The sequence below is a fragment of the Nothobranchius furzeri genome, chromosome 8, assembly GCF_043380555.1.
Source record: "Nothobranchius furzeri strain GRZ-AD chromosome 8, NfurGRZ-RIMD1, whole genome shotgun sequence".
Classification (NCBI taxonomy): domain Eukaryota; kingdom Metazoa; phylum Chordata; class Actinopteri; order Cyprinodontiformes; family Nothobranchiidae; genus Nothobranchius; species Nothobranchius furzeri.
In genome coordinates, this window is record NC_091748.1 from 55867062 (window position 1) to 55878588 (window position 11527).

Sequence of the window (11527 nt, forward strand, 5' to 3'; positions counted from 1 at the left end):
GCAGCTTTTAGCTGGTGGTTAGAGTTCACTGTGTCACGTTTTCTTTTTGTTCTCCCCAGAAAAATTATCACATGCCAAAGAGGAGAATGTGGGCATGCACAAAGTCCTGGACCAGACCCTGCAGGAACTGAACAGCTTATAAACACACACACACACACACACAGAGAAGATGAGATGTCGTTAGCATTCCAATAAATGTTCAACTCCATTCCACATTTACTCTCCACATAAGAGGGAATTGACTTGATGCTTGATCCTTGGGTGTTATTTTTTCTTATTTTTGAAGAGATGAAATCCTCTTAACTCATCACCTTTCATTTCCACTTGCCTTTGCCCCCCCCCCCCCCCTCTCGAAATGATCTTTGATCACCTAATAATGAAAAAAAAAAAAAACCTAGCAACAAATTTGTCCAAAAAAAGCCACGTATTTGATCAGTTAATGACGAGAACTGGCTCAATTTATCATGTTTACATGTGCTTAATAAAGTTCTTTTATCTGACTTTATTTTACAGGCTACAGGTGATGCTGGGTTTCACTCAGGCCACGTTAAGTGTGGCTCTGACGTTCCAGATTGTTGTGATTATGAAGTTACTCCCCTTTTTATCTCCCTTCCTGTGATGTACTTTTACATCCATAAGACATTTCACTAAGCCTGGCCTGTTTTCAGCTGCATCATCCTGATTAATTTAAACTGCAGTGGCCAAAAGGAAAGGTTTCAGTGACATACACTATTAAGGCTCATGCTGCTGATGTACTTTATACTTATTTACACTCAACTTGATTCTAAAGCCTCTCCAGCACAGCTTTGACCCGTCTGAGGCTGACATGTGGAACATTTAGTGCATCAAACTGGAGTATTTGTGGGATTCTGACCTTTCAGTTTGCCACAGTTTACACAATTCCAAAAATGTAGCCAATATTTACTCCAATTTATTGTCAAACATGAGTGAGTTTAGCCCCCAAACCACTGGAAGCTCAGTCAAGTCTTATCAATGGTGGATTGTATATAGTAGAAATATGTTAGGTAATATGATCACGTATTTCTTGGGAGTTTTTCCTTTCTATGTAGACCCATTCTTTTTTCCAGGGGAAATTTGAAAGCCAAAGAAAACACATGAAACAGAAGATGAATCGTCGAATGTTTTATTATTGTTTGTGATGTTTAAGGTTTCTGCTCATGTCTTGCCTCACATTTGATTGAGACTGTATGTTAAGCCCCCCCCCCCCCCCCCAACACAATAAATAAATGTTTTACAGAAGTTCTGTTTCATTTGGCTTCTTTTTCTGCATTTCTAAACATTTCACAGAAGCAGTTTACACTGCTACGTACGTCCCTTCATTCTGGTTGTATTCATGGACAGCATCAGTAATCTTTTCTTACACTGGTCCTCTTATATTTGATTTGAAAACCCATTAGCAGATTAAAATGCCAGTGGTTATTTTTCCTCCAGAGTTGCAACATAGAGAATGCATCAGATTCTTCCATTTGTGGTCCATTCTACCACCTGTTGGCAATTCGGTGGATTGCTCATGAATATTTCTTTCTGAAAGCACAACCTGTTTGGACAAATATATGTTTAATGCTGTGTTTGCATTAAGATGCTTAAAAGTATATTGTAATTTTGTCCCACCTGCGGTTAGTTTGCATTTGCCACCTCCTGGCGTGCAGAGGATAGTGGTGCAACCTGGACAAGCCACCACTGTGTGTGCATGGCTGAAGATGGTGGTGATCCTGTAGCATCCTGTGGTGTGTTTAAATATGAAATATTAGCAAAGGTTATGTCATGCATGGTGATTTAAGGGGGGGGGGGGGGGGGGGAGATTACCTATGCATTTGACATCCATGAAGTAGGAGTTAGGGCTCTGCACCAGCCTCTTCTTCTTGTGTCTTCTTCTTTCCTCTGATGGGCTGGGATGCATCAAATCTTTAGCCAGCTGAATAAATAAATAAAGTAAAAGTTTGACATCGCACTGCTCTCGGTTCAACAGGATCACAGTTCAACAACTCCATGTGTTGCCATTTACTGCCCCCTAGTGTCTGACAAATACTTTACAGGCGATGTCAAGGAAACATGCCCAGACAAGTTCAAGCGCTGTATTTATATGTCAATGCGCTATACCTATCCAATCTACACAATGATGACTATATTTTAACATAATTTGCTAATGTTTCCACTAATTATTTTCACGCATTAGCAAAAAAGACATTTTGTTTTAAAATGCGTCACGCTGCAATTTCAATCAGCTGTCTTTGACAGATCAAAACATCCATAAACCATAAAACAAAGAAGGAAACAGCATTTTTACTTACAGACATGTTTGCTGCTGATCACCTTGGTTTTCCTGTTCAGTACAAATTAAACTGAAGTCAAAGTATATAGTATACCACCAGATTCACCTGCTCTGTCCTGCTGTAGTCTGATGAAAGTGGATGACAGAGGCTGAGGAGGAGGTGAGTCCTTTTCTTCAGGGAGGAGCTACAGATCCTTGATAAATATTAAATAGGCTTATTTAAAATGTAGAAAACAATCAAGAGGCAAAAAGAAAAAAAAGAAGAACCTTGAAAATATCTGAGAAACGACTGTTTCTATAACGTGCGTCAATAATTACATTTTAAATGTGATGTTTGGTACTGAATATTTACCATTTTAAAGATTTTTTGTGCTTGGGTGTCAGCTTTTGTTATATGGTTTGCAATGTACATTTGCAATTTACCTTTTATAGTTGCATGGTTAATTTTGTAGCTCCAAAAATGTATAGAATTATAACACTTTGTAGTTTTATTCTTTGTGGCTAAAAGTGTGAATGTGGTTTCCTGTGTGGATAAGTTTATTAATTTTAGTGAATATTTTATTTTAGCCATACATACATCAGACAGTGGTTATATTTTGTTACATTTTATGTTATACTAACTGTGATTACGTTTTATAATACAATCTATAAAACTTTATTTACAAAAGGTTCCTGATTTACTGCTCTTTACATTTTAAATACATAATTTTGAAACTTTTAAGAAGACATCTAGCGATAAAACCGCGAAACAAATACGAATGTTTGTTTTATTACAAGATGGTGCTACAAAACGAAAAAAAAAACAAATTTATCCTGCTCACGTCTAATTTTGGTTTTATGACTACATTTCCGTCTCAACGCTTCACTTCATATATGAGGTTTGTTGTTTGAAGAAGAACTACTTCATACAGTTTTCAGCTGAACAGTCAAATTTCAGAACGTCTGAATTTTCCGGTTGGTTTCAGGAATAAAAACGGGCACACCCAGACCGGAGCGCATCACTTCGAAGCCACGACGACAGTGAAGAGTGACAGCTGATTCGACCAATCAGCACCTCGTGGTTGATCACGTGTCCATCTCCGGAACGGGCGGGATATCCGCAGTAGTGAGCTAACCTCTAATAATATGGCGAAGACTTACGATTACTTGTTTAAACTTCTTTTAATTGGTGATTCTGGCGTCGGAAAGACCTGTGTGCTTTTCAGATTTTCAGAAGATGCCTTCAACTCTACGTTTATCTCCACTATAGGTGAGTAAAAGTCGCATTACCACTGTTCCGCTGGCTGAAAAGTGGTACAGGAGCAGCCCAGCCCGTCATGCTAACATCCATCCTGTCTTAAATGGCGAGTCAGGAAATGCTCAACCGGCTTCTTAAAATGTCTTTAGAAGACATTTACTCGTATTCTACGTGACTTAAATCCTCATAAAGATTAGGTGAATGTCATTTTAATCAATTGGCTGCGAATGTATCCGTGTAAACTACAGAAACGTGGGTACTTTGCGGTGGAACAAAGCTAGGTTAAGTTGGTTCTGTGTCATTTCCTTAATGATCAACCTACTTCTAGAACATCTAAGTTACTCCCAAATGATCCGCACTCTTCTAAGAAAAATCAACAATCAATGTTTAATTCACTGAATCGGAGATTCAGTTGGTCTACTCTTTGTTTTGTTTAATTTAAAACAAAATAATGAATGGTGTAACTTTTTTTCTTTAGGTATAGACTTCAAAATCCGAACAATAGAATTAGATGGCAAAAAGATCAAACTTCAGATATGGTAAGCTGGCTTAATCCTGAAGTGGTTTTATGACATCAATTTAATAAGTAATCCTTCTTTGAGCCATAATGTTATGGTAATTAAAATATGAGAAATCTCTAATTTACCAGAGTAACCTTAAATGTTTGTGCGTAGGGATACAGCTGGACAGGAGAGGTTCAGGACCATCACAACGGCCTACTACAGAGGAGCCATGGTAATCTGCACTGTCGGCTTTACAAATAATACAGTGACATGGATCATGTCTGTCATCTCATCTGACAGCACCATATTTTAAATCTTTACCAGAACCACACCCCTTAATGTTATACTTTACACGCCTCTAAAATCCCAGCCATTATGTTGTTGTTAGCCTCTCCTTTAGTTCAGGTTTACCTGCATACCTATTTTTGTTTTATTCCAGAAATATATTTATTTTATTAGATAATTACAAAAAGAAAGATGTTTAACTTGGAAGTTTATCAATAAATTGATGTTAAGAAAATGACTATTTTCATTTGTTGTTGAACTTTCCAGGGCATCATGTTAGTGTATGACATTACCAACGAGAAGTCCTTTGACAACATCAAAAACTGGATAAGAAATATAGAAGAGGTAAAACATTTTTATTTGGCCTGGTTTTCTACAAAGCTCGGATTTAGGAGTATTAATAACTAAATATTTGTTCACCGTGCATGAATTTTCTCTTCAGCATGCCTCAGCGGATGTAGAGAGGATGGTCCTTGGGAACAAATGTGACGTCAATGACAAGCGACAGGTGTCCAAAGAAAGGGGTGAAAATGTAGGAATCATGGTCTTGTGGTTACCTTTTGTCTTATTAAATCTTTGCCTGATTCTGACATTTTCTTTCATCCTGCTGTCAGTTGGCTCTGGAGTATGGCATCAAGTTTATGGAGACGAGTGCAAAAGCAAACATCAATGTGGAGAATGTGAGTTTACACCTTTTCTGCAAATTCTTAATTAATTTGTTGTTAGAGGTAGGGATGCTCCAGTCAGGGTTTTTGCTGCCAACCCCTGTTACCCATAACATTTCTATGTAGTTATGAGTTCTACTGACTATATGATCATGGGGAAAAGGGGAACATTAACCTCACCTTAATTTAGGCAAACATGTTTTTACTTTTTCAAGAAAGAAAAACGAAAAAAAAAAAAAAAAACCACAATCAGTGTCTCTAACCAAAACTTCTAAGCTTCCTACTCACAGCCCAGCTTTTAGAAATGAAGGAGCCTCTTGGATGAGAGCCAAAACCTTTTCAAGATGACTATAAAAGTCCAGCTTTTTTCATTTAAAATCTCAAGATGAACATGTCCAGGATGACCGAGAATCTACACCAACGTGCTGCACAAAGCAGCAACGATTTGGATGGAAAACTGAAAAACTTGAATGTAGCTGCCGTCAGTAACGATCCAATCAAAAACGTTAAAACCTCTCAAAAGTCTAAATTGTGCAGAAAGACCCCAAAAAAGTCTCAAGTTGTTGTGTTGTTAGATTTAATTTATTTATTATTAGATTTATTTATTCATTCATTCATTTATTACTCGTAGTAGTGGCTCCTAGTGTGTGGGACCCAGTGTCGTCCACAACCAGAGTGATGACTTTAATTATTTTTTCAGTTTAGTTGCTCAGCCTTCTGACCGTCACGCTCATACAGACAAGTGTTTGTTAGTGTAGCTGTGTTAGCTGTGTCTGACTCGGTTAGCTGCTCTGGATTTTTTTTTCTGCAGGAGTAAAACTCACCCCACTCTGCCCAGAGTTTGTTCTTTCAAAGTCTTATTAAATCTGCTGTGTTGACACATTTTAACGAGCTTCCGCTGAGGGTTTACATCACTCTCACAGACGGAGCAAACGTTCAGCAGACGTGTACGTTTATACTTTTGCCTCTGCGCGCGTGTGTAGTGTGAATGAAAGGGGTTGGGGGGGCCACAGTGCTGCACACAGGGTCCCTGCCGGCTACAAGGTGTGAGCTACAGGTTATCAGCTGATAGGATCGGCTCTGAAATGTGTTGATCAGAATTTGCCGAACACATTTTTCTTTAACAGATCAACTGATTTTGATCAGTCGGAACGTCCCTATTAAGAAGTGTTTAGTTGATTTTGTGCAACAAAAGCAGTGATGACAGTTACGGCTTGTTAATGGTCATAAAAACACGAATTACTGAGGAAATTGTATTTCTGTGAAATACAGCCAACACCGTAACATTTAATGAAAGTCAAACAACTAGAACTTCTGTTGCTAAGTTGAAGGAAAACTCCTGACATTGTAAATCAGACATCCCATAATATGCTGTCCAGTTATTGTGTGCTGTTGGTAATTTAAAACAATCTGGTGCTTCTGATTAAGAGCCAACTCATCTGTTGAGATCCGGTCTTCTCTCTTTAGTCTACTGTTGCATTTATGAAAGCAGCAGACAAAGGAGGAAATGTTAATGTGACATTCTGTCCTATCTGGTGGCTACATCTCTAGCAGAAGAACATTGACCCCAAGAGATTAGAGTCACTGACACTAGTCAGTGACTTAATGCAATTTGCTGGGTTCCTTATATAGGAAACATTATTTCTGATTGGCTTAATGAACTGACCTGGATTGGAATGTTTATTATGTGAAGTGCCTTGAGACGACGTGTTGTGATTTGGCGCTATATAAATAAAATTGAATTGAAATCTAATGTCAGTGTTGTAGGATAAACCTATACTTTGGTAGAGTATAGTTGGTGTTTAAGCAAAATAAGGCATGTTTGTATTCAGGGTGTTTTTTGTGATTAGTAACACACTCGCCTGTTTCTGTCTGCAGGCCTTCTTGACCCTCGCCAGGGACATTAAAGCAAAGATGGACAAGAAACTGGTGAGTAGATGAGTCTTCCTTTAGCACCCATGGATATGAAAGCTACACCAGTGGCTTAGTGGGAACATTAAAACAGCGTCTCATTGCTTCTTGTTCTCATGTGAATGAATATGAATGTATGTGTGTTTTAGGAGGGTAACAACCCACAGAGCAGCAATCAGGGAGTTAAGATCTCAGAACAGCCCAAGAAGAGCAGCTTCTTCCGCTGCTCTCTTCTGTGATCAGACCAGAGCGTCGGCATCCACCATCGCCTTAACCGTGTCCTCCACTGGACCGAACTGGACAGAGCACACTCTGATGTCCCCCGCTGGACAGAACTGGACAGAGCACACTCTGATTATATCTATTTTATTCTTCCTCCATTGTCTTCCTCCTCCTCCTCATATTTGCCCTGTCATCAATTAGAAAACTAAAAAAGGTATTTGCCCCTGAGTAGATGAGTCTTCCTTCAGCACCTGTGGATCTAACTGCTGTTGACAGTTTCGACTTCGTAAAATTGTGTTAACTTTTGAAGGCCGTCTCCTGGTGAGACGCTGAAGACAACAAAGCTTTTCTGTCTATAACCCGATTCTTGTGTCACCATCTCTAACACATTTGCTGATGAAGTTCTATTTATTTCCTCCACAAAGCCATCAGAAGCCTAAATTCTGCTACATGTTTGCACTGACCTTTGATCTGCACCCACGATATGTAAATATGTTACAGATTATGTTGTACCATCTGAAACCTTAATGCCAGTACATTTTATTCCTCATCCTCGCAGCAATTTTACATCTCCGTTTCACGTTTTTTTCTACTGATTTTGTGGGTGGAGCCATTCCATTTTGCTTGTAAACCTCTTGATGTGCAATGTAATGTCTCTGGTTGGTCTTTAGGTGTTCAGGTTGCAGTAAGGCTGTGATTTCAAGCCAGACGGTGTCCTTTTGCTGTCACTTTCCTCACCGTTTTATGTGCACAGTCCAGAAATCAAGAAGTGGTTTGTAGAAGAGAAAACCCCGTTCCTGGGAGGAAGATTCAGTTTGACAGAAGGAATCTCAGTGGTGACATGATTATTTTATGTGTTTGTATTTGATCTGGTTCCAATGGGGGAACATTTATACACAACTGTCTTCTGGGCCTTGGATTGGTGCTGTGCTGTATCAGTATTTATAGAGTGAAACAAGACATAGCACCAAAATGACAAAGTGCCCTTTTATGTTCTAATTGATTATGCACTTTTTTCTTTTGTGTTCTTCCAATTTATAAAAAACAGAAGTCCTTAACATATATCAGTTCTTTTTGTCTCAACAGAAAATTGGTGCAGAAACATTTCCCATAGTTGAGATTTTGCTTTACATATTAAAAATACACACCTTTTTACCACTGCAGTCTTCTTAAACTGTTCCCACTGACTTGGTTATTACAATCCTTCATTTGCATTTGCTCTGCCAGAGAAGCTTCCAGATGCTTTTTGTTTTTAGGCGCTGTATCACAGCTGTCTGACCTGCCTTCTGGGTGCATAAAAAAACACCTTAAAAGCTTTGCACACGTGATTTAACATGCTTTATTTGAGATTATAAACCTGCATATTGTTATTTTGAACTCTTGCAAAGAGAGCTGACCAGAAGTTAATAATAGGAAACGTGTTAAAAATGTCTTCAGCCCAAAAAAAGGAAAATACTCTGCTTTTTGTCTTCCGATCAATTCATTGAATACTCATGATTAAACTTGGGCATTGTTTGTATCACGATCTTTATCTTCCCTAGTAAGTCCAGCACCTTGATGCTCATTTATCTTAAAAAATGATCAGATTCCATGGAACAAATAAATTATGTCAGCAATTGTAAATAAGATCTACAATGATTGTACTGTAGTTTCATAAATCCTATTGATCTACACTTTTGTAGATGTGTACTTCTGGTTTATTAAAAAGATTTTAAAAATTGTTTAAATTTCCTTCATTACATCGACGATGTCACTGGTTTCAGTCACCAGTCTTGTTCTTTAGGTTACAGTTTTAATGGTGGTCATATATGATGATTTTTACTGGTAGTTGTGTCAAATTTACTATTAAATGTCACAGTTTCTATAAAAGGCAATGTTTTTATTAGAATAAGGGAATAGCAGATCAAACTACAGGATCAGATCTGAATATTTTTATTTAATCTGCAGTATCCTGTCTGAATTGTTCAATTAAGCTCTTTGTCTTCAGTTAAAACTTCTGTGATTTTTTCCAAATAAGCCAAGGCAGCTTTATTGTCCAATGGGCTTTCCAGGTGCAAGAACACAAAACATTCAAATCAACGTGATGACATTAAACAGCAGATTGTAAAAGCTAAGTTTAACAAAACACAAAAAAGTAAATCACATGTAAGACATAAAATAAACAAAGGGTGAGCAGCAGCAGTGTAGAAGGTGCAGGCAAGGCAAGGCAGCGTTATTTTTATAGCACCTTACAACAGCATAACACCGACCAAAGTGCTTCACAGAAATTAAAATACGCAACATAAAAAAGCACAAACACTAAAGCTTAAGGACTAACACTAAAACGACTAAAAAAAGACTCATGCTGAGTTGAAAGCCAAACCATAAAAATGGGTTTTCAAAAGAGATTTAAAACCAGACAGTGAAGAGGTCGACCTAATGCTCAACAACAGCGCATTCCAGAGCCTAGGGGCTGCTACAGAGAAAGTCCCATCACCTCTGAGCTTGTTTTTGGGACTTCCAAGAGCACCCTATCAGCCGACCTCAGAGACCGTGCAGGGGAGTAAAAAAACAGTAGCTCAGAGAGGTCATCTGGAGCAAGGCCATGCAGAGATTTAAAAGCCCATAAAGCACCTTGTACTGGATTCTAAAACAAACATAAGAAACATTTATTCTTATGCTGATGAATACGTGAACATTTTCTATTTTGATTCAAAAGTTTCTAGAGTTGGGGCACATTTGAGGTCATGAAGAAGCTGATTTCATATGTGAGCAGCATAGTAGCTAAAAGCAGCTTCACCCTGGCTTCCTAAGGATGTCAGCCCTGCTGAGTGTATACACTGCAAGGAGATATAACATGTACTCTGGCCCCATGCCATTGAGTGATTTATAAACTAGTAGAAGCACTTTGAAATGAAATCTATAGTGTACTGGTAACCAGTGTAGAGATTTAAGAACAGGAGTAATGGGCTCGATTCTCTTGGTTCTCCTTAAAACACTAGCAGCAGCATTCTGAATAAGCTGCTGTTGTTTCACAGCTTTTTTGAGAAGACCAGTTAGGAGACCATTGCAATGGTTAAGCCTGTTGAGGTATCAGCATTGACTAGCTTAATGTAAGGGTGCTGTAGTGCACTAATTGTCCTGCAGAATCACTGTGACCTCCTAGCAGCAACATTCAGTTCAGTGATGTCTCTTTCATAAAAGCTGTTGAAGAGATGGTTAGCAGGATGGGTTCTTATGATGTTTGTGGTTTTTCAAAGGCAGCAATGCTTGTTTCTATTAAACATTTAGAGATTTGTTGTCATTTTAGAATAAATGTAATTTATTTCTAATATTTTATTTCTAAATAAGAAGAAGTTTTGCAACAGTGTATTTTTTCAATGGGATGTAGATATTAGTGGGAAAAGTAATTAAAAAATGATCAAAAATGGATATACAAATATTGCTGGTACCTTTATTATCATTCTGTTGTGGAAACTGACTGCATGGACTATCAACTACCTCACCAACAGGCCACAGCTTGTGTGACTGTACAACTGTACATCTGTGGTGGTTGTGTGCAGTATTGGAGCTCCACAGGGTACAGTGCTCTCACCCTTTCTCTTCACTTTCTACACCACCAGCAGCTGTCACCTCCAGAGGTTCTCTGATGACTCAGCCATTGTGTCTGAGGGGAATGACCAGGCATACAGGTCAGTCATCATGGACTTTGTTGACTGGTGTGAGCGTAACCACCTTCGCTTAAACACCAGTAAGACAAAGAAAATGGTGATTGACTTCCAGAGAAACACTCTTCCTCACTCACCAGGAAGCAGATATTAAGGTGGTGGATAATTTTAAGTACCTGGGTGTTCACCTCAACAGCAAACTGAACTGGTCCCACAACACAGATGCTCTGTTTAAGAAGGGCCAAATCTGCCTCCACCTTCTGAGGAGGCTGAGGTCCTTTGGAGTTAATTCCAAGTGGCTAAAATTCTTTTATCTTTCTGTTGTTGGCTCTGTTATCCACTCTGCTGTGGTCTGTTGGGGTGTAGGCAGCTCTGACCGAGACAGGAAAAGACTGACCAAACTAGTTCACAAAGCTAGCTTGGTTCTGAGCTGCCCACTGGATACAGTTGATGAGACATGTGATAGGGGGATGCTGGGGAAGATGACCACCATCTTAAAAAAACTCCCACCCACTGCATTCCACTGTGGAGACAATGTACAGCTCCTTCAGAGGCAGACTGAGACATTCCAGATGTAAAACAGAACACTACTGTAGGTCATTCATCCCCTCTGTATAACTCCTCAGTTTAACCCCTTCGACCGCATCCATCGGGGGCCCTGTGGGGGGTACTGATATGGGCTGTTATATGACTGGTGTCAGAGCTTGGTCCACAGTGCTGACAGTATTTGGGCTTGTTTCCAGTGAGAGTTGGACTCCACTTAG

The 11527-nt window shown here is 39.0% G+C and overlaps 3 protein-coding genes across 4 annotated transcripts in view; 2 read left to right on the forward strand and 1 right to left on the reverse strand.

Moving 5' to 3' along the window:
- The window catches only part of tpm4a (tropomyosin 4a), a 31622-nt gene extending 31179 nt beyond the window's left edge, over window positions 1-443 (forward strand). For both annotated transcript variants that reach the window (XM_015971363.3, XM_015971365.3), the window contains one exon: window positions 60-443. In XM_015971363.3, the coding sequence (XP_015826849.1) occupies window positions 60-142 (83 nt within the window). In that variant the 3' untranslated portion in view covers window positions 143-443. The remainder of the gene's footprint in view (window positions 1-59) is intronic.
- Window positions 444-1127: 684 nt separating this feature from the next.
- On the reverse strand, window positions 1128-2445 carry LOC107393170 (small ribosomal subunit protein eS27). The gene is made up of 4 exons (XM_015971368.3): window positions 2313-2445; window positions 1828-1936; window positions 1633-1743; window positions 1128-1558 (listed from the first exon to the last, which is right to left on the reverse strand). Exons 1-4 carry the CDS (start codon window positions 2316-2318, stop codon window positions 1530-1532), a joined length of 255 nt encoding a protein of 84 aa, XP_015826854.3. The 5' UTR covers window positions 2319-2445; the 3' UTR covers window positions 1128-1529.
- A 779-nt stretch (window positions 2446-3224) lies between these two features.
- On the forward strand, window positions 3225-7687 carry LOC107393169 (ras-related protein Rab-8A). Its single transcript, XM_015971367.3, has 8 exons — window positions 3225-3542; window positions 4009-4069; window positions 4205-4265; window positions 4586-4663; window positions 4761-4850; window positions 4933-4998; window positions 6862-6912; window positions 7044-7687. Exons 1-8 carry the CDS (start codon window positions 3419-3421, stop codon window positions 7131-7133), a joined length of 621 nt encoding a protein of 206 aa, XP_015826853.1. The 5' UTR covers window positions 3225-3418; the 3' UTR covers window positions 7134-7687.
- The last annotated feature ends 3840 nt before the right edge of the window (window positions 7688-11527 follow it).